Source organism: Calonectris borealis, chromosome 13 (genome assembly GCF_964195595.1).
Source record: "Calonectris borealis chromosome 13, bCalBor7.hap1.2, whole genome shotgun sequence".
Classification (NCBI taxonomy): Eukaryota; Metazoa; Chordata; class Aves; order Procellariiformes; family Procellariidae; genus Calonectris; species Calonectris borealis.
The window spans coordinates 1,790,839-1,818,607 of NC_134324.1; the positions used below are offsets into that span (position 1 = coordinate 1,790,839).

The following is a 27,769-nucleotide window of genomic DNA, read 5'->3' on the forward strand; positions in this document are numbered from 1 at the left end:
TTGGCGGTTGCGGCGCGCGGCCCCGGTTTGAATGTTGGCGGTTGAGGCGCCGCCATCGCAACGGGCAGCGGCGGCTCCAGGTGGGTCGGGGCAGCGCCGCGCCCCCGCTCCCCTCAGGCAGGGCTGCTGGTGGCCGCCGCACTCCCCGTCTTGGCCCGGCGGGGCCTGGGCGTCGCGGGGAGCCCGGAGGGCCTGGTCCGCCGCTGGGCCGGGGGGTTGGTAGCGGGGTCTGGGCGCCTCTCCGGCCTAGGCCTCGGGCGGGGGTTGCGGGCCGCAGCGCTGGGCCCCGCCAGGGCGGTGCCTACCGGCACCCGCGGGCGCTGCTCCTGCGAGGCCTCACCCGGCTCCGCTCCTCTGCAGGCCACGGCGACTGAAAATGGTGAGGGAAGATGACAAGGTGATCCCGGTGCGTGTGGCGCTGCGCTGCCGCCCCTTGGTGCCGAAGGAGACCAGCGAGGGGTGCCAGATGTGCCTGTCCTTCGTGCCGGGGGAACCGCAAGTAAGGGAGCCAGCCCTCTGCGCCCGGGGGTCGGCCTTGCCTTCCTCCTCCGCCCCGGGGTTTGCTGCCAGGGTGCTGTAGTCAGCGCTGTCTGTCCTCGTCTCCTCCGCAGGTGGTCGTAGGTAACGATAAGTCCTTCACGTATGACTACGTGTTCGACCCTTCTGTTGAGCAAGAGGAAGTCTTCAACACAGCTGTTGCCCCTCTCATACGGGGCATCTTCAAAGGTTTGTGCTAATAGAGGTCAAGCTCTATTTTAAAATACCAGGGATTTTAGTGGGCTTAGCCATGTGGAAGAAGGTGCTGTGCTGTCTAATTCTGCATTCTAACTCATTTCTTCTTTGATCTTGGAAAATAAAATCCTGTGCTATCTAGACACTGACTCCAGCCTCTAGTGAGAAGTGCCAGATCTCACCTGTTTACAACCTGTTGTATACTCCATAGGGCTATCAAAATGATTTGTGTGCGTTCAGTGGGTCACTTCGGTTCCTGAAGCTGTTTATGTAAAGCAAGAGAATTTTACCAAGAATAATAGGATGAATTGTAAAGCATCCTATACCAGAAGCTGCTACCAATGCTATAGTGGAGCTGGGATGACAGAGAACTTGCACTGTGTTTCTATGACTAACTCTAGTAAAGCAACAGAGCAGACTTAAAAAAGAGCTGGAATAATAATTTTATCTGTGCTTTGGGGAGCTTTTCATTGACTTTTTTTCCTTGATGTTGCTAACTGTGACTTGTGCATAAAGGCTGCATAAACTGACAGTGAGGGGCAGTGCTTTTCTGGAAGGATGCTTTTACTAGAACGCAGCTTTGTTCATTAGAGTTTCTCCTGGTTCCCACGTGACCGTCTGATCCGGGCATCCTTTGTTCCCCTAGGGTATAATGCTACCGTCTTAGCCTACGGACAGACAGGATCTGGAAAAACGTACTCTATGGGAGGTACCTACACTGCCAATCAAGAGCACGAACCTAGTGTGGGGGTCATCCCTCGGGTCATCAAACTGCTATTTAAGGAGAAGGAGCAAAGGCAGGATTGGGAATTCGTCCTCAAGGTTTCTTATCTAGAGGTAAAAGTTGTTTTGATTTCCAAACTATTATAAAGTTATGAATTACAGATAAAGTGAGCTTTAATGAGGCCACCTCCTTCAAGTAATAGGTATTTATTAAATCAAAACCTAAAACTATGTAAGATTTTGTCAGGAACTGGGTTCTGAGTCCTAGGTATCTTTCTTTAAAGGTGAAATGAATAGAATGTCATACAAAGTTAGCTGTGATTCAGCCGAACTGTACATCTTTCTTTATGCAAATTGTTCTCTTGCGAGGCTGCTAGCTCTGAACTGCTGTTCTGATGCTTTCAGATCTACAATGAGGATATTCTAGACCTGCTGTGCCCATCAAGAGAACGGTCTTCTCAAATCAGTATACGGGAAGATCCGAAAGAAGGCATAAAGGTCTGTTGCCCTGTTAGATACGGGTACATAAGGGGGTGACATGGCTCAGGATGAATGTTTCGGTGAAACAACTGTCTGACTCCCTGAGCACTGCTTTATATTAGTGCATATGAAATCATCACAACTCCTCATTCCTGTCAAAATTGAGCTGTTGATGATCCTTAAGTTTTCTCAGAGTAACACTAATAGGGTTAGACATTCATGACAAAGCCACTTGCAAGTCATATTGTGACTTTTTTTGAAGGCTGATTTAGTTGAATATCTGAGAACCTTGTACTTTGGGTCCCCTCACCAAATTTCAAACTCTGTTGCAACTGTACTATTCAGTTTGTAGAAATAGCATGCAACGAAGGGATACTGAGGGGAAACTATTTAGGTGCCCAAGTTATTTTCTTAGCAATTTTGTACAGATGTGTGCTATAGTGTAGAAAAACCTTGTGCTGCAGCTTGCTCTGTGTGCTTATTTTGTAGTTAAACTTCCATCCATTCATTGTGCTTCATTCACACAGTTTCAGTTTGCAGTGGTGGGTAGGTTGTTGGTTGTCACATGCACGGGTCAGGTGTGCATGACACCTGTAGCTTTGATCCATGAATGTTTTTGTGTAATCTTGTGCTGCTCACTGTCATCTCTAAAGTACTGGGGTGCGACTCGTCCATGTGTTAGTAGCGGCATTGTGATCCAGGGAGACAGGCCCCTCGGGGAAAGCGCAAGCTTGCCAAGGAGCATGACCAGTCCCTACTGCTCAGTCCCCTCTGTCCTTTATGTCCCTAATACCTGCCTCCCCTCCACTCTATTCGCACAAATACCCTACCTCCTTTAGCCAGTTTCCCCTTTCTCTGCCTGTGACTGGCACAACTTTCAGTTCCCAGTTTGGCCAGGGGATATCTGAGGGCAGCTAGGGATTTCTCCACAGACTACTAAGGAGCCCTGTCTCCGTCCCATAGCTCAAGCTCCGTCCCATAGCTCAAGCTCCGTCCCATAGCTCAAGCTCCGTCCCATAGCTCAAGCTCCAACTTGGTGTGTGCATGTAGGAATAGGATGAGGGAGAGGTGATGCGACTTTTTTACTGATGCGGAGTTCAGAATAAATCTTTGCTGGGGGAATCCATACCAAACTTCTGCCTTGAAGCGAGACTCTGATTCTTGTGAATGCCTATTGACACAGAGACTTTACTTTGTCTGCCGTAGTCTAAGACAGAGGATAATTTTTCTGATGTAAGTCGGGGTGAAAGGAAGGAGAGGATAAATGATGCTTTCTTCCTGGATACAGATTATAGGGTTAACAGAAAGAAATGTCGCCTGTGCCCAAGATACTGTATCCTGCCTAGAGCAAGGGAACAATTCCAGAACGGTGGCCTCCACGGCAATGAACTCCCAGTCCTCACGGTCCCATGCCATCTTCACCATTTGCATTGATCAGAAAAAGAAAAATGACAAGTAAGTGTCATCGCGCAGCCACTCCTAGCAGTTGTTAGGAGTCAGACTTACTCTAAATTTCATAGTCCTGTCATTCTTTCTTGGTCTTGGATGAACTCAGCTGAGCTACTCTTGAGGCAGTTCCTTTCTTTGGCTGTCTCTGATATGAAGTACATTCTTCAGCCCAGTAGCTCAACTGTAGTAACCACTGGACTGCTCCTTTCCTAACTTCATGTTTACCTGAGAGAGTAAAATAGTTTATTTCTGCCATAGGAACAGCAGTTTTCACTCCAAGCTACACCTGGTTGATCTTGCTGGCTCTGAGAGACAAAAGAAGACCAAGGCTGAGGGAGACAGACTAAAAGAAGGTCTGTAGGAAAAGCACTGGTATAGCTTGGGTTTCTCACCACTTTTGAGTTAATAAATTGAGTCCTTGTCAGGAAAAGCAAAGCAGTTCTTTAACCCTTATAATGCGCTTTTTTTAACCTTCTTAAATTTTTTAATAAGGACAGGAAATGACCAATTCCTAGCTATTGAGGTGGCTCTACTCACTGTCATCTGTTTGTGTGCAGGCATCAACATAAACAGAGGTCTCCTCTGCCTGGGGAATGTGATTAGTGCTCTTGGTGATGAAAATAAAAAGGGTGGGTTTGTCCCCTACAGAGACTCAAAGCTAACAAGACTGCTGCAAGGTAAGAGACAGAGAATGATAAAGCCTAAATCTACAGATACAAAGTAGCAAAAACAAATATAACAAAAGTAGCAAAATAACAAAGTAGCAAAATAAATAACAAAGTAGCAAAAAAACCCAACAGCCACACAACCACAGTTCAAAGCAGTAGCTGCTGTTGACAAAGGGATTGCATTTATTGGTTTAGTTCCTTTTCTCACTGAAGCTAGACCTTTTCCATACTCTTATTTTTAGGTTGCAAATGCACTGAGATGGGCTCATTTGAGTCCTGCTCTTTTGCAGTTCCTATGTGACAGGAGGAAACTAGACAAATTCAGTGCATTTTTCTTTTTTGGTGGGGAGAAGAAAGATGAGAAGTTAAGTCTGGAAGCAGAGATCTATTATTATACCCTAATTATAGCTACTCACTGGAGGATATTGCAACCAGAATGAAGCCCAAGCTGTCTGTGCCTTCACTGTGCGCATCACATTTAGTTTTGTTTTCTTAGTCTGAATATCTGGTCTTTGTGGTACTTATTTTTCAGTAGTTGTGATGGTCTTTTAATACATTTTATCTAAATTAGCCTTTAATATGGGCATAGCTATAGTAATGCAATTTACTGGGATTTTTTTTTTTTGGTAGTTAAATAATTTGGTACAAAAAGTTAAGCTCTTCAGTATTTTCCATATCTGAAAGTATCTAATAAAAAGAAACTGGATTATGCAGAGCTGGATGTGGGGCCCTTTTTTTCTGATCAAAAGTTTTAAGTAGTCAATATGTGTTAGTGTAAAACCAAAGGATAAAATGCCATGCAGCTTGATGATATGCACAAACATGTTCTTGGCCAATCATTCTTTAAATTGGAAGATAGTGTGAATTCTGATGTCTGGATATCCATGGAGGTCTTGAGTATTATTGTGTGGGAGAAAGGAGGGGAAAACCTGAAAGAACTATGCCAGAAATGGCATACAGAAATTACAGCAGTTACAGAAATTACTTAACAGGACAACAATATTACTGGGGCTTCTGATGTGAAACCATTGGTGCTTAGAGCTGAGATGTAACTTTGGGACTTTGGCTTTCAAAAAAGCTCTTTAGTATAGTACTGACTGGGGCAGAGGAAAAAGTAGATGACAATGACACAAAACTACGGCTGGATGTCTTCTTCTAGCAGTAGTATGGAGATGCACGCAGGCAGTCTTAGATATCTTAATGATGATATCCCACTAGTCATTCTTGCTCTTTCTCAAAGCTTTAATTATGCCTTGTTTTCCTTCTCAGATTCTCTGGGCGGTAACAGCCACACTCTCATGATTGCCTGTGTAAGCCCAGCGGATTCCAATCTAGAAGAAACTCTAAATACTCTGCGTTATGCTGACAGAGCAAGAAAAATAAAAAATAAACCAATTGTCAACCTTGATCCCCAGGCGGCTGAGTTGCATCATCTAAAGCAGCAGGTACTGGGTGCTTTCTTCATGTGAGAGGAGTAGATCTATCCTTTTAGTGCTAAGCTCAGTAAACGGCGAGTAAAGACATAGGATGCCTAGCTACACAAAATATGCAAAAAATATTTAGTATGTGTTTCTCTGTCTCTTGAGATGACAGTGTTAAGTGATATAAAGGGAATACATGAATATTTCTTGTAATTCTACAGCAACTATTCAATGCCATAGAAAAATGGTAGTGTTAGTGTGATTTACATTTCCCTTCCACTGAACAAATCATGCCCATTAGGCTACAGGCAAAATTAGAAACACAGTGATGGTTGCCTTGCTGACATCACCTGCCTATGTCCAGCACAGAGTAGGAAGTGAAGAGTGTTCCTATGTGGTCAGGTTCAGAGGGAAATAAGTTGCATAAACTAGACTTGGTTAAACCCAGAGCTAGAAGTGCCCAAGGGCTTGTCTACCGATGAGAGTTAACCAGGCTTGCTGTGCTTACTTGGCTGTGTGCATATGGTAGTCTTTCATGCTACCTTTCCATAGGAGAACTCATTAATCTTGTTCCACAATGGAGCAAGTAAGTGGTTTTGCTTGCTGCATAGGAGTGTTCACCAGAGCCTAGTGAATATTTATTAACACACTGTAAATTCAAATCGCATATTCAAGTAGCCTAGGAAGGCAAGTGACCTAACTCTTTATGTCATGTGAAAGGTAGCAACAGAGCATTGGTTCAGCAAAGTGGGAGACCTGCCCCTTGGATCAGCGAGGTCTCTGACACCCTGCACAGAATGTATGTCAACTGTCTGTGGGTGATCTGATCTGAGCATTCCTGATGAAGAGAAGATAGCTTTTTTTAGGAGTAAATTACTTGAAATACTATAGCAATATGATTCCTTTCCACAGGCAGTGGTAAAAGGACAATTGTGGAACAAATGACTCATACTAAGACTAAGGATCTTAATAGTGTTCCTTCAACCATCTAGTTACTATATGGGAGAGGTTTACAACTAGTAATTATTTGTCTTCCTAGGTGCAAGAGCTACAGGTGTTACTGCTGCAGGCCCATGGAGGGACCCTCCCAGTGTCTCTCAAGTAAGCTTTGTAGGTTAATGCTCAATGTAATCGATGGCTGTCGCACACCAGCAAAGGCTCTAGATCACCTCTGCTCCAGACAGTGCTGTAGACTGTGGGTAGAGCAAACGGTTGCTTTCTAATAGGATCTGGACAATTTTTTTTTCCTTTTGTTCTTTTTTTCCATGCCTACTGAAATTCCACACATGTATGGGTTACTTAGTTTTGTAGCAAACCCCTTAAGATTGCAAAAATTGGCTGTAGGAAATACAAGAGGAACTAGGCAATGTCTCCTAACTAAGTATCTGTTTCTCAGATCCATCCATCCCTCTTTTCTTCCTCACCTCTAAATACAGGGCACCTCCATCTCCATTGTTCTTAAAGGCACAAAATGCAGGGAGGAGTTGGATTGTATAGGTGTTGTCTTCTGAGGATGTTTCAAAACCCAAGTACATGCAGTTTACAGACTTAGCATTGATTAAACAGCATTACTGTTTCAAAAGGGTGTTTTCTTCTCTTGCATATGTCTACTTTTGGTGTGCTGTATTACTTAAATTTTTGAATTCAGATTAGACTTCTTCCAGTTATTTCTGTTCCACTACCACGACCCATATTTATTGCAAGTTATTTAGGAAACTTGGAGGTAATTTCAGTGCTATTACAAACCTCTAGCAAAATCATGTTCACAAGCAAACCAGTCCTTAATGTTTTAGTAGTATGGCACCGTCAGAGAATCTTCAGTCCCTGATGGAGAAGAACCAGTCACTAATGGCGGAGAATCAAAAGCTGAGCAGAGGGCTGAGTGAGGCTGCTGGTCAGACAGCACAGATGTTGGAGAGGATCATTCTGGTAAGGTTCAGTTACCCAAGAAGTGCTTTAAGTTGCATGACTTCCCCTTTTTGCTGAAGATTAATCAATAGCAGCTCCTGTACTAATGGCACGTTAGGAATCTCTCTCTAATGTTCCTTTCACATTTATTTCAAATCTCTAGCTATCAGGTAGTCAGAACCAAAAGTCTCCCAGAGCCTGTCAGAGCCTATAGATCTGGTGACTTCAGTGGGGAAAGCAGACCTGAATCTTTCAGCTTTTCTCTTGCTTTAATGTTTTAAATACAACTTGTGCATGTGCGCTCTCCCTCTCTTCCCACCCCCCTGCTCTGCTTTGTTTTGATTCATTGCAGTGTATATTCCTGCGAAAAAGGGTGTTAAGTCTAAATGAACTAGTGGCGAGGATCATGCAAGATCTTCCAGTGCATTGATTTGCCACAAACTGACCACATATCTTTTGCTACAAATAAATTAGCTGTTTTCTGGCTTCTTGTCTTGCTTTTCATACAATTCAGTATAATTCTGACTTCTCTTAGACAGAACAAGAAAATGAGAAGATGAATGCCAAACTAGAGCAACTTCAGCAACATGCTGTGTAAGTCTGTTTCCACACCCTACTTGTGCTAAGGAAATGTCTTTCAGCATTAAATATTTTTGTTGGGATAAACTCGATACAGTCAATTTATGTTTGTTCATCCAGAACTCATTTGTATGTTCAGTGGGGATAGTTGTTCCTCATTGGCGTGTGTGACACAGACGTGCCATGTAATACTCATGGACTTATTCCCACGTCTGCATTGCAGATGCAAGCTTGATCTGCAGAAGCTGGTAGAGACTGTGGAAGACGAGGAACTAAAAGAGAATGTAGAGGTGATTCGCAATCTGCAGCAAGTGTTGGCTCAGTTGCAGGTAAGACCGAATCCAGAGAGAGAAGAATGTGTGCCAAGCGAGTTTATTGATGAAGCCTAGGGCTCTTCTGCCAATCTGCTGAGCAGTGGATTCCACTCTGCAGAAGCCTTGCTTAAGGAGCCCAGGAATTACGAATATTAAATGACTCTTGATATCCACTTCAAAACAAGCTGTCCTGCTGTGCTTTTAGTGCTGCAGAAAGGCCACTTGTGCTTAAGTGGCTGCGTGTGGTGGGGGAAGATTTTTCTCCTTAAAAGAATTTGATAGTGGAAGATTAGCATGGATTTACAATCCAGAAGTCAGAAGAAGAGTTATAAACTTGGTAGTATTAATGAGCAACCCAAATTGCAGGGACCTGACACTGTTAAATAGAAGTTGTCAAATCTTCGTCTAATTGAGGAACTTTTCTGTTCTTCCTTACTAGACATTGCTCCTGTTCCCAGACTCCTTACTCTTGTGAGGAGCTGGCTGCCAGTGCTGGAGTTCAGGGAAGACTAGAAAGAATGCCTTGTCCAGCTAGTCTAGGAGGAGTATGCTTACTTTACTAAAGGAGGAAGACAATAGCATCCTCTTTCTAGAGCTTTCTAGAGACAACTTTCTGGACAGAGGAGAATAACATTATGCTTTGTCATAATAGGCCAACAGACTTATTAGCTTCATTTTACCTAATCTTTCACTTTTTACCAACATTTTCCTTTTTGTCCTATATAGAGTGAAAATGCTGCCACAATGGAAGCTGCTACAGAGATGGCAAACTCTGAACAGGATGCTACAGCTGTAAGTGAGGGAGTCCAGCAATGCAGGCCTTATCGGGGCATGCTTTTATCCCCTCATCACTCCTCTTATCTGCGTCCTTACGCTAGTTTTCTAATCCAAATATTTGATAAATAGTATGTGTCACTTTTGTAAGTGCTACCTTTCTATGCTCTTATTTGCTCCAAGCATTCAAGATCAGTAACCTGTTCTCACTTCTGAATATCTAATTTTTTATGTAAAAAAATTAATTTGAAGTGTTCTGCAGAAACTGTGATCACATAGTTAAAGAGCTTTGGATTGGCCTCTCTGGCCCATTACTGTGTCTCCTCCAGGAAGCAGAAATGGGCCAGGATACCAAGAGAACCTCGGATGACTTCACCACTCAACATGCCCTCCGTCAAGCACAGATGTCCAAAGAGCTGCTTGAATTGAATAAAGCCCTGACTCTGAAAGAGGCACTTGCCAAAAAAATGACTCAGAATGATAGTCAGCTGGAGCCCATTCAGTCCCAATACCAGGTAAACTCTTCTGAAGTGGTTCTTGTAAAGATGTGTTCAGTTTATTTTTCCCAATTAATGCAGTCGCTCCATGCTGAGGAAGGAAGGGAGGAGAAGATCTGTCCTCTTATGAGCATGTTCTTATTGGGTCTATATATTTCCTTAAGCTGGATCACTTGCCCCCTTGGGCATGGGGGAGAGTTAACTACAGGTGTCAGCAGAGAAGATGAGGAGATGACCATACCTAGCTATCTACAAATAGCTCTGCCGCCAGAAGACTGTCTTTTCCCTGAAATAAACTATTAGCCACTAGCTGTTCTATGTGAAATGGGCTTCTCTGCTTTTTACTTGGTGGTTTGCTTGGCTGCACCAAGCCAAAATGCAAGTACTTCTCTGTTAACTCTCATAGTACAGCCAGCTGCTCTGGCTTCCCCTGTTCACTAGCTGTGCTGGGATCTCCTCTGAAATTGTTCAGTCATAACTTTTAGTTTATTACAATGGTTCTGCGGACTGACTAAGATTTCGGTGTATGGAGAACTAGCCCTTTTGACACTCATACTGCTTTTAGACAAGGTGGTTTACAGCCTGTTGGAAAGGAACGTAGTTTCTCAAGGCCTCCTATCTTAAAGCTTTGTTTTAGAGTGAAGTTTCAAGGTTTTTATTTGGAGGCTTACTACTCTTGTCCTTTCTAGACTAATATCAAGGATCTGGAGTTGGAGGTCAGCAGTTTGCAAAAAGAAAAGGAGGAGTTGATCCTTGCTCTGCATATGGCAAAGAAGGATGTCAACCAAGCCAAGTAAGAGTGACTACACAAGCCGTGCGGCTTACAGCACTGAAAATTGTGTTAATGCGCCAGTGAAAAATCATTGTCTTGCACTTACTTCTATTTGTAAAAACTCTTTCTTTTGATGCAAATGCATCCCTTTAACATGCCATGTGAGTTGTATGAACTGCAGAGAAGCCTGATAGTGGGCTTTCATCAGTGGGAAAGATGATAATACACAATTGCTTCATTTTCCATAAGGTGTCTCTAAAGTTGGAGAGTACTTGTTTGAGAATAACAGTTATTACGGGGGGCTGTTTTTAAAGTGTGATTTCTTTACAGACTGAGTGAACGGCGTCGGAAAAGACTCCAGGAGTTGGAAGGGCAAATTAATGAGCTGAAGAAAAAGCTGAATGAGCAATCAAAGCTCTTAAAGCTGAAGGAATCTACAGAACGCACTGTCTCCAAACTGAACCAGGAGATCAGGGTAACTAATCCTAGCATGCAGTTCTCAGGCTTGCTCCAGTGTAGACAAAGCAGCTTCCAGACAGCAGGCACTCACTTTCTGTTTTGTTAGACTGAGAACACCAGTTTTTGGCAAGATTCCTCTGGCAATGTGACCACTGTGGCTGGTGTAATACAATAGGCAGGTGACTACTGAGACTTGGACGAATAAAAGAAGCCCAAAGTGTCTTATAGCTATTCTGATAATTTATTGCCTCAGTCAAATCACTTGACTTCACTTTGATTTCCATGTGTATACTGTGCATGTTTGTCTTCCCTTTATGCCTTAAAAAATGAATTCCTGGGTTTTAGCACTTTGAGAGTGTCCTTAGGCATGTACTCAGAGTGGGCAGCACACTGTAAAATTTCCTATCTGCCACTCCCCACCTCTGACAGACACACTAGGGGAATGTAGGTTGAAACTACCCAGAATGCAAGTACTGGACAATTCTTCCAGCCATTTCTGTTTTTCAGGAAATGAAAAACCAAAGGGTACAGCTGATGCGCCAAATGAAAGATGATGCTGAGAAATTCAGGCAATGGAAACAACAGAAGGACAAGGAAGTGATCCAGCTGAAAGAACGGGTGAGCAAACAACAAGCCCCCAAACTGTACCTCCCTCTGAAGAGCGAAACAAATCATTAAAGTGTTTGCTGCAAGACTTTGTTTAACTTACAAGCATCTGAAAAACATCTGGGGAATGCTTTGAAGATAACATTAGTTCATATGGTTGCCACCTTTCACCAGTTGTCGTAAATTGACTCGCTTGCTTGTGTCTGGTAATCTTAAAGCTATCAACGCGGTCGTCATGATTCAGCTCTAAAGCAGAAGGCAAATATGTTTAATATTTTTAAGTATTTAAAGTTGTAGGATTTGGCCACAGAATGGGAGGTATTTAAACTTTCAAAGGAATATTGAATCTGCAGGTAAACAGTGAGAATTGTTAATGAAATCCAGCTGGCTTGTAGCATTCAAGTGTAATGGAGAGCAAACATCTGTACCTCTTGAGTTCTCATCTCACAGGAATTCTTACTGTAAAAAGCTTGCTCCCCGATGCTTTGGGACACTAACTCTTAAACTTTTGGTTTGCAGTCTCTTACAACCTTCAGGCTCCTAAACCTTTTTGATGGAAAGTGTGGAGCCCCTTCTAGCCGCTTTAAGCCTACAGCCATTTGTTTTCAGAGGCACTACATGGCTTAAGCTTGTAATGATCAGTGAAATTATTATCATGAACCATTTGCATTGCAGAACAGCAAATGTAATTATTCTGTTCCAAAAAGTGTGAAACTGGCCATAGGTATTAATGTAATGTGATTTTTCCATCTGTCTTAACACTATTTCCCTGCAGGATCGCAAGAGACAATATGAGCTACTTAAGCTAGAACGAGATTTCCAGAAGCAGGCCAATGTACTTCGGCGCAAAACAGAAGAGGTAAGGAGCCAATATCTGCTAGAAACTTCTGACCAATTCCTAAAGGTCTGCAAAGGGTGGCTGAAGGTTGTAATAGGATATGCAGAAACTTCTTAAAAGCAATTTGGAGGTCTGGTGCTTTTCTCTTGGTAGAAAAATACCATGCTGTCTTGTAGCCTTTGAAGGATTCTAGTTAAATCTGCTCCTTAAAGGATAAATTACCCTTTGAGCATCAGGCTACTGTGGCAAATCTATTACAGATACCCAAGCTAGAAAGTGTAAAATGAGCTTGAGTGGATACACTAGATTGCAGTTCAAAATTCTTTCAGGATGGCTGTATAGAAGAAATGATCTTGAAACCATTTTGGATGTTTTCTTCTACCTTTAGGCCTAGAAGCAGATTCTCTTTAAACTGGGAATCTCAGCATCGGAAACTAGGTCAGGAACTCTCTAGTCTTTGGTTAATCCTAAAGTTTTATTAACCTATTAACTTCTCTTCTCATTGTCTCAATGTCTGACTTGCATTGTGAATATCTCATGTTTTCAACTGTTGCAGATTAAGTGAAGTAACTACTGTTCAGCTTTTGTGTAAAATATTTTACAGGCAGCAGCTGCTAACAAGCGCCTAAAGGATGCTCTGCAGAAACAGCGGGAGGCTGCAGATAAACGGAAGGAGAGTCAAAATCGGGGAATGGAAGGAGTTGCTGCACGAGTAAAAGTGAGTGACAATATGTCATGCATTCCAACAAACAATGGGTAAACTTAGCTTTGTTAACTCAGTAGGTGCTGCTGGGGTTGATGGCTGGACAGCAGAGGGGAGGAACATGGAGTTACACATTAAGGGAGGCAATGTCATTATTCAAGTTATCTGTGAAGGCATTTCAGAGAAGGATTCAGTCCTGAAGTTGAGACTACGGTGAACCACTATACTGTTTTTTAGGTTTTGGTGTTTTTTTCCTCCAGAGTTGGCTTGCAAACGAAGTAGAGGTTCTTGTTAGTACTGAAGAGGCTCGACGGCACCTTGCAGACCTTCTGGAGGACAGAAAGATCTTGGCACAGGAGCTCCTTCAGCTTAAAGAGAAGAAAGAAGCTGGGGAAAACCCACCTCTAAAGCTCCGGGTAAGAGAGAGGGAAATGCCACTTTCCCTGTCCCACACCTCTGGCTGTTCAGCAAGTACTGTCACTTACTCTTATTCACTCCTGTTTGACCTTTTCCCTCGGAAGGTAGGGATGGAGATGGTTCCCTTTCTGGAAGAAAAGGTTAATGTTGTTACTGTCCTCTGGCATGTCAGGGAACTGAGTTGTTGAAGTAACTTGGTACTTAATGCAATGCATCTGATGGGAGTAAGTGGGTAACACCCCTTATCAAAGACTTTATGCTTTTGGGAAGGAGCAGTGGAATTTAAGCTATAGAGAGATACTTGGAGGCTTTTATAATAGTATGGCTCCTCTTTGCTGAAATGTCTGTAAATGAAAGCCCAGTCTTGTGTGCATTTCTTCACTTATTGCTCACTTCTGTCCCTTGCTGTAATTCTTTAGAGACGCACCTACTCCCTCGCAGATTTGCAGGCTTCGGAGATGGACCTTTCCATATCAAAGCAGATAGAAAGCCTGGAAACTGAGATGGGGCTCAGGTAAGGCGGTACGACAAAGCTGATTTGCACAGCCTTGCCTCCATTTTTTTCCTCATCTCTATCTACAACTCTTTTGTGAAACAAAAGAGAAAGTAAAACAACTTATACACTGACACTAAAAATTATGAAATAAGACCATGTGGTTTTCCTGGTTTGAATTTTTCCGAATTTTTCCAAAATGTGGGGATATGAGGACGCTAATCAGTTACTAAGATTGCTTTGTTCTTAGTTATTTGAGCATCTCTGTAGGAGCGAAACGCTGCACTTTTAATTGGAAGCATGGAGGGGAGGAGAAACTCCCTGGTATAGCATTGCAGACTCCAGCTGCTGTACTAAGCAGTCAAAATTGAACTATTTTCTCTACTATTCTGGTAATAGTAATTTTAGACCAGACACTAGCCCAGGTTTTCTCCTGTGTTGTAACCTCAAATACATGTGTCCTTCCAAAGGAGTGCCCAGATAGCGGATCTACAGCAGAAACTCTTGGATGCAGACAATGGAGATCGTGTGAAACAGCGTTGGGACAGTATTGCAACAATTCTAGAGGCTAAATGTGCTTTGAAGTATCTCCTTGGAGAGGTAAATTCTGAATTTGCCTATTTTATCACTAAAAACAAAGGCTCTAAGTGCTTAGCCAGGAATGAAAGGAAGTGACTAACAGGTTTGATAGCAGAGAGGAATTCAAGTGAAGCACTGCTGTACTGGATGAGGTTTATTTCCCTCACAACTTCTGATTAAAATATTCTCCTGTACTGTAGATCACTTTGGGAAGTGAAATCCAAAAAGAATAGGGAAACAGAATAGACACAGGTCTGGAGATACCAGCTAAAGCTGTGCTTACAGAAGGCTTGCATGGGGATAGTAAAAGGGAAGAGACAAATTTCAGAAGTGGAAGAGAAGAGAAAGTACCTAAAAAATACTTACTGAGCAAGTAGGCAATCTGCAGGGAAATAAGGGGACCATTCTCTGAGGTCAGAGTGGAAGCAGTGGAATGGATGTTGGGATGGGAGAAGCTTGAACAAGATTGGGGGTAGGAGAGAGTAGGAATCGGGCTAATGTGGAATCAAGGAAAGAGCAACTGAATGGCAGAATCGTATATCAGTCCGTGGTGCTTGGAAATTAAAGGAAAAGAATGAAGGAGCTAATATGAGAGAGCATTCATTTTTGAATGCCCTGCAATGCTCAGATTTAAAGTGCTGCAGGAAGGGAGATCAATCTAGAACTGTTAGCAAAACTTCCTGCTATCTGTTTTGCACTTCTATACTGGCTGTCAGATGTCTAGCTCCGAATGTCTCATCTAGCCTTCTTGTTGCTGATAGCCAGTCCAATTCTTAGGGTGGTTGGAAGTTAAGCAGAAATGTTTTGCCTTCAGGCTGAAGCATGTCTGCCCCAACAGAAACATGGAACTCCTTGACCCAAGCAATCATCTTGCTTTTGTCTTTCAGCTGGTCTCCTCAAAAGTGCAGGAAAGCAAGTTGGAGAGCAGCCTTCAGCAGAGTAAAGCCAACTGTTCAGACATGCAAAAGATGCTGATCGAAGAGCGAAACCATGTAACGGAGATGGAGGCTGAGTTCCAAAATCAGCTTTTGGTGCAGGAACAACACCACCAGGAGAAGGTAAAACTTAAGTGACAAATCTTGAGAGCTCCTGTGTCTTGGGACTCTGCTTCCCAGATCTGCCCAGAGATAAAGGCAAAGTGTTGTGCTGAAACCAGTCTCTTGCTGTATATCTGATCAAGATTTCTTAGACTTTTGCAGGATAGCTAACAAAAGCCCAAGAAATCTCACTATTCATCTTCTGTCCTATGCAAGTTGTTTTATTCAGTAACTTTTTGCAATGCTTTAAGTGAGGCTTAAAGATAACTTTTAAAGTAGATCAGGGCAGAATCATGCTGGAAGTGGCAGAAAGAATCTTTCTGAAATTGTCAAGGCCTTTAATCCCTGGGCTGACAGATGTCTCCAGGAATTCACGCCTCTTTGCCTCTGCTATGTTAACTTGCTTTTAGGTTCTGTACCTGCTTAGCCAATTTCAGCAAAAAGAAGCAGCAGAGAAGAAACTGGAAGATTCCCTAAGTGAGCAGGAGAAACAGCTGCAAGAGCGACTCAGGTTCCAGGTAGTGTCTGGATGTGGGGGGTGTGCTCATTAGGGCTACCTGTTACTTGGAATCGTGGCTTTAGAGAGAGGAAGGTGCAGAAGGATTGAGAGCATTTCCGTTTGTAGCTAAGATTGCTCGATTCAGTTGGTTACAGGGGATGGTTGTTATACAGATTTGAATAAGCCTGTGTTTTTTTCTCAATGTATCTTCTTCCATTAAATAAATGTAAATGCAACAATGAGGCCTACCACAATCTGACCAGCTCAAACGAACTTCTTCCATGCTCGGAACACCTTTAGTTAGGGTGTTCAACATGCTATTACTAATCCTTTGCTGAGCACAGCTCCACTGTGCTATTGGCAATGGAAGAACTTTAGCTTGATCATATAAACATGTTACAAGCTGCACCTTGTCTTGTTGCTAAGAGAATTAAGTGGTGTAGCAAGCTCCTGTGGAAGGGCATGGTCAGTGATGTATTAAAGCTTAATCAGTCCTAGGTGCACCTCATTTGGAGATAAGCCTTAGAAATAGAGGGAGGTTTATATCTTAAATGGTCACTCGGAAAGGATCATATTCTCTCAGTTGTATTGGCAATGTTATGCATAAAACAAGGTGGTAACACTAATGGTTTTCCTGATCAGTCAGTGCTGATCTCCTGTTGGAGAATACAAAGAAACCCCTCTGGTGTCGCAAGAAAGATCCAAATAGTTTTTTGGGACAGGTAGATTTTCCTATTTGTGCTACCCCCACATAAGCCTATAGATATCATCTTGTCTTGCAAACAGGAGGAAGAGCTGGAGAAAATGAGGGAGATCTGTGAGAAGAACCAAGAACTTCTCCAGGAAAATGACACTCTTAAACAGGTAGAGATTGGTACAGACACAAGTCATAAGAGGTTCTTGGCAGTTGGGTTAATGTATCTTGCAAAGCTAACCTTTGTCCCTCTTAACAGAAACTGCTGCTCCTCCAAGTTGCCAGTGGACAGAAGCTTCACCACATTCAGCAAATGCCATCTGAGTCCCCAGATTCTTCTTTTGATTATATTCCACCCAAAGTAAAGATGCTGCATACCAGTTTTCATGCTTGTGTTGTACCTGGGTTCTTTTCAAAAGTCAATGTTGGCTAGTAGTAATCTTGGCTTCTTTCTCCCAAGTTGCTTTTTAGAAGGCATCTTGTTCTGCTTATTGAAGTAGGCCTGTTGTCTACTTCAGACAGGTCCTCAAGGTTTCTGTTTTCAGAATACTTCTGAAACCAGCTTGTGCTAGTTTTTCAATCTTTAAAAAAAGAAAAAAAAAAACACAACCCAAAACAAAACCCCAAACCTGTTTTCTCAGTCTAATTATCTCTGACTCTGTATCCTCCCTAGTAATCCAGGTGTTTTCTCTGTAGCATTTCCAGTCTCTGAATCACGGAGCAAGGCATCTGTCATAGAAAACTTAATCATTGCCTTGCAAAAGAGCCAAGTCTTAGTGCTGGGAGGAATAATGATTTAAAACTATTTTGTCAAGACTGTGACACAAATCTATTAAATATCCAAGGATTTGTCAGCTATAGCAGTTTAAATTGACTGATTGAATTTTTAATCCTGACAATTTCATCTTTTGTCTCCTCCCTAGCCCTACAGCCTTCTTGGCTGTCTGAGAGGAATGGGGCTGTGGTGGTGGGACTCTGAAGTGCCTTAATAAAATGTAAACCCACTGTTGTTCCTTCTGGGGCCTCAAACCTTGTAATTTCTGTGTGTAGCCAAAGACTCGCCGGCAAACGACAGCAAAACCCCGTGCACCAACCCCAGAAATGGATGTGGAAGAGCTGTTCTCTGACTCGGGGGAGTCTGGAGGGGAGATGGAGGATGCAGACTGGGTTCCAGTAAAAGCAGTCAAAGGAGCAAAGAAAAGCGTGATGGGGGTAAGATCCAGTTACCTTTGACTTGTTATTACCTATAAGGGAATCACTTGCCTGTATCCCTAAGGATCTAGTACGTGTACAGAGAAACAGTGAGATTGTAGTGTCTCCACTACTGTTCTGAACAGCCTTAATATGATAGTACTGCTGGCACTGGTTATTTATCATATTCTGACAGAAAGAGCAAGAGTTGCCTACAGTCAGCAACACCTTCCTAAACAGTTTTTCATTGGACAGGTCATCTTCTACCGAGAGGCACATGTTCTGTCCTGCTACTTGTGACTGAACTGGCCTATATGTTTCAGACAGCAGCAAAATAGTGAGCCCTAGCAGCAACTTTATTCCTTCATGGACCCTATTTGAGGGGACAAAGAGGATGGCCTGTCGTGTATCCCTATGTACTGTTCCCACCGCAGTGTACTGTGGCTCCTACTCCTGACAGAAGCCTCAGCTTCCATCTTCTGTTTGCATCAGTCTGCTGGGCTTGAAGCTTCAGCCTGCTCGGTTAATTCCTGATGGGATGGAAGAGATGATTTGAACGTGCTGAACACAGGTCACTGTGAAGCAATGGGCCTCTCTGGGCTTGAATTGCTATGAAGCTAGACCCCCCTTGTGGGATGTGTTCTTCTTCCCCTTGCACAAAGGGGTAAATTATTACATACCTCACTACTGAGCGACTGTGAAAATGTCAGCAGTTACCACAGAAAAAGAATATAAAGGTCTAGCTTTAGTTCCTTTCACTGGAGCTTGCCAACCTGATAAATTCTGAACTACAGTACTATCGGTGGTTTGCTTTTGGGGGAGTTCTTTTGGGCCATGTTGCAGGGAGGAGGGTTTGTGCTTGACACTTGGCTCTTCTGAGTTTGTTTGTGTAGCCCAGTGGAACTCCAGTGCAAGTTACTGCTCAGTTCAGAACCGTAGCTTGGAGCAGCTGGTCCGTGCAGTCTGCTACTGCTTCACGGACCCAGGCTAGCAGAGAGATTCGTTGCTCTGATATGCCATGAAGTAGCCAAACTGGGTCACCTCCATCTAGATGGAGGGCCCTAGGTACGGTGACTCAGGTTTGCCTCCTAGTGTGCAAATGTTAGCTTGTTTAACTGACACGGAAACTGGCACCCTTTTGGATAACTTGAAGTCAGGGACTGAGAAATCAAAGATGCTTATTTTGGGGATACTGAAGCAAGAGATGGCTCTGTAGGTGGAAAGACCTTGTTTCTTTTCCTGGGATGCAGGACGGACAGTGAAACAATAAAAGGTTCATGGCAGCTTGGGGATGGTACTGTCCCTCGGACTGCTTCAGGTGTTGACAGCTGTGGCAGTCTAGGTGCAGTCTGTAAAACCACCAAAGCTCTTTCTGCACAGAACTCTTCTCTTACTTAGTGCTCCTGCAAGGGCCGATGTGGAAATAGACAGTGTGGCTGCAGGAAGCAGAAGGTGGGCTGCACCGAAGGCTGTAGCTGTGACTCTGCAAAATGCAGAAATAGAGACCCTGGCTTTCCGGTGAGTAGTGCTGCGTTTGTGGGTGCGGAAGGGCCTGCACCCAACGTCCAGACTACACGGTGTGTTTAAGCAAAGCTGGATGAATGGATAAGCAGTTATGCTATTTGTGTACATGCACAGCTTGTCAAGCTAAAGCTTATGCACCTTTCTGAAACACTGCTAAGTGTCACTATAATGCAGTGTTTATCTGTGGTAGTTTAGTACAAAGTTTTCCACTGCAGTACCAGGCTCTTGCACTAAATATAGAAATTTGCGTGATGTCCCAAGGCGCATAGATTTACCGACTGCCAGTTGTCAGCCATGAATCTTAAGGCAAACAATTTAATTCTTTTGCACTTAGTAAATAAAAATTGTATCTTAGCTTCAGACAGCACAAAAACGTAACTCATTTTCAGATTTTTTTTTTTAAAGAATGGAAGGGATAATTTGTAACATCAGGAAGGTTCATGAGCAACTGATGTTCCTTAGAACTCTTGCTAGAAAGGTCTGCCTTACTTTTGGATCTTAGGGATTTGAAGCAGAGACTTCCCATAGTAATTCTTTAATTACTGACTATTTTACAAGACCAGTTGCCTGACAGAGGCATCTAGCATCCTGTACTATGAATTACTTCGCAGCTGGAGAGAAGGTGGCTTAGGGACCCCTAGTATTTCTTCAGCTGTTGGTGGGAAAGGAAGGGGTGGATATTGTAAAAGTGCCTCAAAACAGTACTGCCCCTTAGGACGCCACACTGTGTGAGGACCGAACAAGGGACTCGGAAGGTTCCTTCAAACTCGAAGACCCCACTGAAGTGACTGCAGGAGAGACCTTCTTTCAGCCTGTGTGCATCACACCAACTACAAAGGTACTGCCTGAAGCTGTGAGAAAGAACAGTGGTTCTGAATGTGCACGTACCTTTTTTAGGGTTAGTGATGGATCTTAAAGGAGAAAAAACCCAAGATGATACACTGCTGCTAGGAAATTCTGAACAGACTACAGCTGTGAAGCCAGCTTGTATTTAAGTTTTGAGTCTGCTGAATTCTTAAGTTTTCATACTAAAACTTTGCCATACAGGCCTGCCATGCTTTCCTGCTGCACCTTCCAGCAATAAAGCAGAGACTGGTAATTGAGGAGCTTATAGGACAAAATCATACCTGTCTACGTCCAAACTTACTGTTCTTAAGCCATTGTGTTCGCTGACTTGGCAGCTGTAACTGCCTCAGCGAAACGAATTCACTTATTCCATGTGTACCCTCTGCACACTATTCCAAATGCTGTCTCTTCCTGCTCAGCCCATGAATTTGCCTTTAGAATTTTGACTTGAGTAAAGAAACTAAGCAACTCTTGATGTTGGCCTGGCAACTTCTGTATGTGCTGCCTCCAAGCTCCAGTGCAAGCTGGCTGGCTTCTTCAGGGCAGTGACCAACTCCAAAATTGTCTTCCTCGCTTTTCTGATAGGTCCTGAAAGATATCACAGACCAAGATGTCTTCATGAAGAAGCCCAGCACCGCTGCTTCCCTGCTCGTGAGAGATGAGGAGTCCCAAGAGAACCAGATACCACTTGTGAAGAGAAAGAAGAGAATGCTGAGTAGCAATACCAGCTTCTTCTCAGGTTGTACCCCTATCAAAGAGGAGCTTGACTGATGAGCCCAGAAGCTGCCCCATGACTGGGTGGTGCTGTGCTTCCTCAGACCATGTTGCTGGTGACTTTTTAAAAGAGTGTTGGGATCTCTTGCTGCAGCAAAAGCCTGATGACTTGTGCCTGACAGCTTCTGGCATCGGCAAGGGAGTCAAACACTAGTTCTTGCTAGATTTTCTTTGTAAATATTTGTATGTGTGGGACTTGAGCCCCTGGTAAGAAACTCTCCTCTGAAATCTCCATAGGGAGTGGAGGTGACTTACCCAGGTTGCTCATTCCAGCTGCCTTCCTCAGCCGGAGCTGTGAACACGTTGGGTACAGTTTAATCCATAATCTTGAAAGATTTTGCATTTGCACTGGAAATCTGGGCACTGTCTCTTCCAATACAGCACGAGGAACTGTTCCAAGCTGCTGTGTGAGATCCACTGGTGCTTGATCCCGAGGAGGCACTGTCTGTAGTCTTAACTAGCTAGCAGATACGAAATGGCCAGTGGTTTTGTACCCTTCGGGGCACTGGTGTATCCTCATTCAATGAAGTTAGAAACTTGCTAGCCATATGTGAATATTGTAGTAATTTTAACTTGGTTTTGTAGCTTTAATAAAGTAACTACTAAAAAAAACCCTGACTTAATTTTACATTATTGTGTACAATGAACCACACAGGTACTCTAGGATCTCTGCAATTAAAATTAGTCTCAAAACTGTTCTAGCAGTTGCAGTACTGACTGCTCTGGATCCTTTTCTGTCATAACTTACTCAAAAAGCAGGCAGCCCAGACAGGCTACTGCTGCTTGCCACTACCTCCTCATTTTTGAGTTGCAGCATGAAGAAAAAGTGAGGCTTGCTTCTTCACATGTAACTTCTTTTTTTTTTGTCCAAGGGCAGTAGGGACAACTCGGATGCTGCGCTAGCACCGTACCTTCCCTGAGCTGTGAGAGCCCTCTATGTTGATCTTTTAGGGCTTGGTGCAGTATTAACAATTTCATGGCTTCTGGCTCTGTGCAAGCTGAGCAGGCTTTTCTGCACAGGAGCTGTTCAGGCACGCCTCTAATAACATTGCAGGATAACTGCATGCTTTCTCCTAAATAAAATTAGTATCAACAGGACGGGGCGATGTAACATCCCCTTCCCTCTATGACAAGATTATTCCTTTTATGAGGTGTGAGAGCACGGCAGAGCTCTCGCTGATAAAACTGTGCTAGGAGCCCTGTGAGGCACAGGCAAGTGTTGCCTGTGAAAACTGCAAGCCGAGACACAATCCCGTGTAGTCACGTAGGGTCCACTCGATAAAGAGCTGTTAGGTGGCTGCTCTCCTAACTTCAGTCAATAAAAGTTCTTGGTAGTTGCAAAATGTTTGTTTCAAAGTGATTTAAACAAGCTTGAAAGTCGTGAGGCCTTTACCCAGCGAAAGGGCATCCACCTCACCCCACAAACCTTCCCATCCTTATGCAGGCGTTTAGAAACTGTGAGTCAGGATCATTTCATATTTGAAGAACAAAGACACAGCACAAAAGCAACAAATCTTTGTGCAGGTGAAACACAAGGTAACAAATGCCTGTGGTTGAACCAAACTTGTCCTACAAGTAGACAGGACTATGAAAAATCTGCCTGGGTGCTCGAGGAGGTGTCTGGGGAGCGGCAGGGGCGGCAGGTCTCTCCTCGCCTTTCCCAAACGCTGCTGCCTCAGTGGAAGGCATCAGAGAAGAGCAGCTGCCCAGGACAGCTTTGACCGATGGGGTTCAGATTAGCCTCTCTATACTCTGTGTGTGTATATATATATATAAACAAAAAATGTGTGTGTGTGTGTGTATATATATATATATTAAAAAAAAAAATATATATATAATATAAAAAAAAGAATAGCTGTCTGGGAGAGTATACAATTTTTTGTGTGTGTGTGTACAAAAATACATATGTAAAAAAAAAACCCCACAAACAAAAAAACCCTGCCATATATACACGTGTGTGCGTATAGAAACGTGAGAAGGGCCCTGGGAGGTTGTGCCATCCCATCTGCATCTGTGCACACGCACACAAATAAGGGGTCTGTAGGGGCAGGTGAGGCCGGGACCCCACGGGGAGCCTCCGCCTTTGCCCGGGCGGCTGCGCCCCTGCCCTTGCGCCGTCCCCTGCTGCGGCTGTGCCACCCCGGCCCCCGCAGCGCCCACCATGTGCTTTTCCTTCCTAACGTGCTGCCGGGAACAGTTTTTTTCTTCAGTCTTTATATAAAAGTTCACACTGTCACCTGTACACGCTTCCCTTTCCCACAGCGGAAAGCCAGTTTTATTCAGCATTTCTTCAAAAAAAAAAGCAAACTGAAAACAACACAGCAGTTCCGGAGAGCAGCACAGACACAGCGGCCTCCGAACCTGCAGCAGGAGCCAGCCCAGGGCAAAGCGAGCGGCCGTCAGGCAACTTCACTCCTGAAAAGAAGTGTCATGAAGAGGGAGCATTCATCTCTGCATCGTTTTAAAAGCTGGTAGAGTCAATTACGTGTGAACCTTAAGGGCCTTAGTGGGGGACAGCGATTTTGCATTTGCAGCTGAGCCACAACTTGTGCAAGAGCTCGCCCAGGCTAAGTCACGTCAAGCGCAGCACGAGAAAAGATGCATTACGAGCTAAAGCCAAGAGATATTGTTAAAAACAAACACCACGTTGCATTTATTCAGTCTTTTAGCAGAGCAGACTTGGGATCTTGGTACACCACAAAACCATCGGCATCAAGTCAGACACTCGCAGCCAAGCTCGGGCAATCCTGCTGTGTGCCACAGCAACAGCGACACCTTATTCCACCCACATGTAAGCACAAGCTTAACGACGTGACGGCTGACAGAGGTGCAGCTCTTTGGAAACCAATAAAGAACAAATCTTGGCTGGGATTTTACCTCTTCTCTAACTTTTGGGTTGTGGGTACTGGGGTGGGTGTTAGGGCCAACAGAAACCATGCATTAATGGGTACCGGAGGTCAGCGTAAGTATGCGCACTCCAGAAACCCCCCTCTACCTCTTACTGCATTCCTACTGTTAAGAGATAATCTTCCGGCCCACGGGAACTGCACGTGGAGAACAGCGTATGCAACCAACAACCTAAAAGCAGCAAATGTACTTGGGAAAAAAAAAGGCTGATATTCCCCAGCTACGCCCCACCTCACCCAGGACTCCGTTTTTGGCGTTATTTGAAATGAGTATCTATGTCACACCACCCAGCGTTTTCTAAAAATGACTTTTACTCGGCACGGGACAGCACTGCCAGCACCTGGCTCACCCGGCCTCGGAGACACGGACACGTCTGTTAGAAATAAGGCGAGAGAAGAGACAGAAGACGGTTCTGTGTAACAGCGACCAGGGCTCACCGCTGCTGCTGAGGTTCAAACGACACTACGGGCCACAGGAAAAGGCTAGCTGCTTTTTCCTCTTGCCACAGGCAATGATCTCTCTCTCACTCCACAGCCAGCTGCCTATTAACAGAGTATTTACACGCTCGCACACCGCTTACAAAAACCTTATCAGACTCAATATGAATCACTGAAGGGAAGGGGATCGATCCGACAGCCTCTTCACAAGTTATCATAGTCGTCATCATCTTCATGCTTCCTTTTCAAGGGGTTTGATTCATTAGCTGTGTTCTGTGATGATACCATATTTGTAGTAATAAGAATGTTCTTTGGTCCAATTAACGAAGGATTAATTAGAACATTCTGAACTGTCGGAGTAGTGGGTGTGGCTGTGAAAAAACAAAAGAAGCCTTTGAATGAAAAGCTTGAAAAAAATGACAGTTGATTTTCCTACACGGAAACAGAACTTCCCACCCAATAAAGAAGTGCGCTGCTAGAATATTCCGGGCTGAGAACCCTGGAATGATCCTGAGCGCGAAGTAGAGAAGACAGGAAGACGCTAGCGGGGTGAGCCCAAAGGAGCGAGAGAGCACAGAGGTGGCAGTTAAGGCGTAAGGGCAATCTGTATGTTCTGGCTGACACCCCTGTGCTAGAAATGGGAATTAAAACTAGAAGTGACTGCAATGACCAGAGAGGACTGCCTGCCTTACGTACGGAGACACAGAAGACAAGAAATACTAAAAAACAGAAGAGATGAAGTAATTTCCCACATTATTACTATAAATTAATTTCCGTTCTGCTACAGAGAACACCAAAAAGCGCTGCTGACCTTTACAGCGTGTGTTTTACCTGACTTGACGGCTGCCTGAGAAGACGGGATCTGTACGGTGAACCTCTGACCGGTCAGCGACACCGGAGTGCCGACTTTTGTTGAGACGGCTACTGTTTGTGCTGAAGGTGTACCTGAAATTCAAAACAACTCAGTCAAAAGATAAATTAAAAACAAAATATATACTTGCACTCATAAATTTGCTTTCAAAGTGGAACCTATTATTTTCAAAGTAGTGGGAACATGCAGGAACATACTGATACTGGATATACAGGCGTTAGATTTTCAGGCAGAACTGCACATTTGCTCAAGACCTATAAAATTCTCAGCCACAAACACACACACTAACATGTGTGCACTGCACATGCTCAGTCATAAATTTTGCAAACCTTTTAAAAATGGATTTTATTTAGCGCTATTTGTAGCTCAGTGTAGTGCTTGTGTTGAGGGAAAAAACCCTCAAACTTATATAAGTGACTTGAATAGTCCCTTCACATGTAGAAGTTATACAGGAATAAAAATACAGAATGTCAGTAATGTATATATGTATCACAGATTGCAATAATCTTTTTGAAATTAATTCAATTTTTCTAATGCTGTCAAACGACGCTAAATTCAGATGGCACCCAACATGTCCGGGTTGAAGCATGCTTTAAATTACTCCTCGCTATTTTTTTCCTTCATAAAATCAACCTGGGAAACCCCAACTGAGCTGTTTCCTACCTAAAGTAGGAGTGCTGGGCCTGCTGCTCACAGCACCGACACTCAGGCGAGGGACTGTTATTCTTCCTGCAGAGGAAGAGACCTGTCGAGAGAGAACATTCGGTTTAGCATCCCATTAGAAATCAACAGCTCTTAACACGAGAAGAAGAAATGGTTGTTCCTGCAAAACCACAGAGAGGCTATTTCACAGCAACAATACGCGAATTGTATTCCAACACAGAAGTTTTCAAACTCTTCATGGTGTGAACGTCACTGGCGTGAGCTGGAGAGCTCCTGGGCGTGACATAATGCCAAGACTGGCAAAGAGCTGATCTGGCAAACAGCCCTCGGGTCAATCAGGTTAGTTTCTACTGGAAAGAACAGCTAGAACGTTTTAATCAACAGTTATTCTTCTACTCTACAGCTAGCACCAAGGCATGTCCCATGTCAATACCTGATATCTAACCTTAAGCTCAGCTTTTAAAATTCTTTCTTTAAAATGGGGGAAATAAATACGAAATCCTACACACCGAGACATTCAGCATTTTCCAGCAAGCAAAGTAAATATTTTCTCTTCCCTCTAAAGCAGAAACTACTAAGGATAAGCACAAAATACCCTTTAATATCTACACTAAAGCCTTTTACAATCTGATACTCAACTCGACAATTTTGCTTTAACGCTGAAAAGATTCACAGATGCATTTTTAATACACTTTGCATTTGGAACTAACAAACAGTAAGAACACTTGCAAATTCCTAGAGATAAAGACCACTGTCCTAGTTTCAAACGTTATTTTAACGCGCACAGGTCAGCATTTGCCCACACGTATCCTTCGGAGGTGCAGAAAACTCTAATTCCAAGAACATTCCTGACAAACAAGGTGGGCATTAGGAGAATCCTTCCGTACCCAAAGCCCTCACCTTCTTCTGCAAGGACTTCAGCCTGTAGTTGGGAGCTGTCAAGCAGTATCTGTCGGGTGGAAGCCTCGGTCCAGAATAAGGCTTTATCAACGGCAACGGCGTCTGATTTTTCTGCCTTGCAATATCTAACAAGAACTGAAGAGACATGGTTACATTCCCCCCCTGTACTCTTTTATCGTTTTCTGCAATTATCAATACAGTTTTACTTACGTCTCTTGGAGGTGGAGATGTAAACGACTGGTCTGTTCGGCACTGGATTGCCAGCCTCACGTCATCTGCGTCGACGCTGGATTTCTTCGCATGGCTCGAGTAAATTTTCGCGTCTTCCAGTATAGTAGTCACATACCCTTTGAAAAACAAAACCTCTCATTAAGGCCGGATTAAAAGAAAGAAATCTTCCCCCTCCCGACCCCGCACCGCTTCCTCCGGGGTTATTTTTGAGGACCGACAGGGGAACCCCCCGGGGAAACCCGGCTATAGGCAGCATTTCCCTTCGCTCGGCGCTTCCCTGCGCCCTTCCCTCCCCAGGGGCAGCGCCGCTGGTGGTGCCGGGCCCGCAGAGCCCCCGGCAGAGCCCCCGGCCCGGCCTGGCCCGGCCCCGCCGCCGCCGCTTACTGTAGGCGAACTCCAGCATCTGGTTGATGACGCGCGGCTCGTACTCCGTGATGCCCATGTCCTTCAGGATCTGCGCCATCACCTGCAGGGCGGGGAGGCACCGCTCAGCTCCGCCGCGCTGGCCCGGCCCGCCCGGCCCCCCCCAGCCCCCGCCGCGCCCGCGGTACCTGCGCGTCTTTGGGCGCGCTCTTGGGAGACGCCATCTTCGCCGGCTCCATCGCTTCCGCTCGCCTCAGGCCGCCGCTTCCGGTCGCGTGACCAGGGAGCCGCGAGCGCCGCTACGGGGGCCGGGAGGGCGGCTGGGGCGGTGGTTGCCATGGAGACGCGGCCTGGCCGGCGCCGGGGCCGGGGCGGGCGCAGGCCGCGGCGGCAGCGCTGGGGAGGAGAAGCTGTATCCCG

General features: G+C 44.3%; 2 protein-coding genes across 3 annotated transcripts; one reads left to right on the top strand and one right to left on the bottom strand.

Moving 5' to 3' along the window:
* The first annotated feature begins 8 nt into the window (after window positions 1-8).
* On the top strand, window positions 9-21,581 carry KIF4A (kinesin family member 4A). 2 transcript variants are annotated; one of them, XM_075161916.1, is made up of 31 exons: window positions 9-80; window positions 361-499; window positions 612-726; window positions 1,379-1,569; window positions 1,861-1,953; window positions 3,224-3,390; window positions 3,643-3,737; window positions 3,942-4,061; window positions 5,322-5,497; window positions 6,513-6,574; window positions 7,267-7,402; window positions 7,917-7,975; window positions 8,184-8,289; window positions 9,001-9,066; window positions 9,378-9,563; window positions 10,235-10,338; window positions 10,648-10,792; window positions 11,284-11,394; window positions 12,158-12,241; window positions 12,825-12,938; window positions 13,184-13,339; window positions 13,760-13,854; window positions 14,304-14,433; window positions 15,300-15,470; window positions 15,860-15,967; window positions 16,735-16,812; window positions 16,902-17,003; window positions 17,693-17,854; window positions 19,232-19,351; window positions 20,073-20,195; window positions 20,789-21,581. In XM_075161916.1, exons 2-31 carry the CDS (start codon window positions 377-379, stop codon window positions 20,972-20,974), a joined length of 3,684 nt encoding a protein of 1,227 aa, XP_075018017.1. In that variant the 5' UTR covers window positions 9-80; window positions 361-376; the 3' UTR covers window positions 20,975-21,581. The 2 variants fall into 2 exon arrangements, with proteins under 2 accessions (XP_075018017.1, XP_075018018.1); XM_075161917.1 differs by having other exon boundaries at window positions 7,270-7,402.
* Window positions 21,582-23,219: 1,638 nt separating this feature from the next.
* On the bottom strand, window positions 23,220-27,618 carry TAF9B (TATA-box binding protein associated factor 9b). Its single transcript, XM_075161918.1, has 7 exons — window positions 27,538-27,618; window positions 27,371-27,452; window positions 26,966-27,102; window positions 26,756-26,890; window positions 25,856-25,937; window positions 25,153-25,266; window positions 23,220-24,692 (listed from the first exon to the last, which is right to left on the bottom strand). Exons 1-7 carry the CDS (start codon window positions 27,586-27,588, stop codon window positions 24,526-24,528), a joined length of 768 nt encoding a protein of 255 aa, XP_075018019.1. The 5' UTR covers window positions 27,589-27,618; the 3' UTR covers window positions 23,220-24,525.
* Between the last annotated feature and the right edge of the window lie 151 nt (window positions 27,619-27,769).

Bases quoted from the DNA above. Each gene is read 5' to 3' on its own strand.
- KIF4A (XM_075161916.1), top strand. From the start codon at position 377: ATGGTGAGGGAAGATGACAAGGTGATCCCGGTGCGTGTGGCGCTGCGC. The intron at 9,564-10,234 runs GTAAACTCTTCT...TGTCCTTTCTAG, and splicing joins CCATTCAGTCCCAATACCAG to ACTAATATCAAGGATCTGGA. The intron at 11,395-12,157 runs GTGAGCAAACAA...ATTTCCCTGCAG, and splicing joins TGATCCAGCTGAAAGAACGG to GATCGCAAGAGACAATATGA.
- TAF9B (XM_075161918.1), bottom strand. From the start codon at position 27,588: ATGGAGCCGGCGAAGATGGCGTCTCCCAAGAGCGCGCCCAAAGACGCG. The intron at 27,103-27,370 runs GTAAGCGGCGGC...TGTTTTTCAAAG, and splicing joins GATGCTGGAGTTCGCCTACA to GGTATGTGACTACTATACTG. The intron at 25,938-26,755 runs GTGAGGGCTTTG...CTCTCTCGACAG, and splicing joins TGAAGTCCTTGCAGAAGAAG to GTCTCTTCCTCTGCAGGAAG.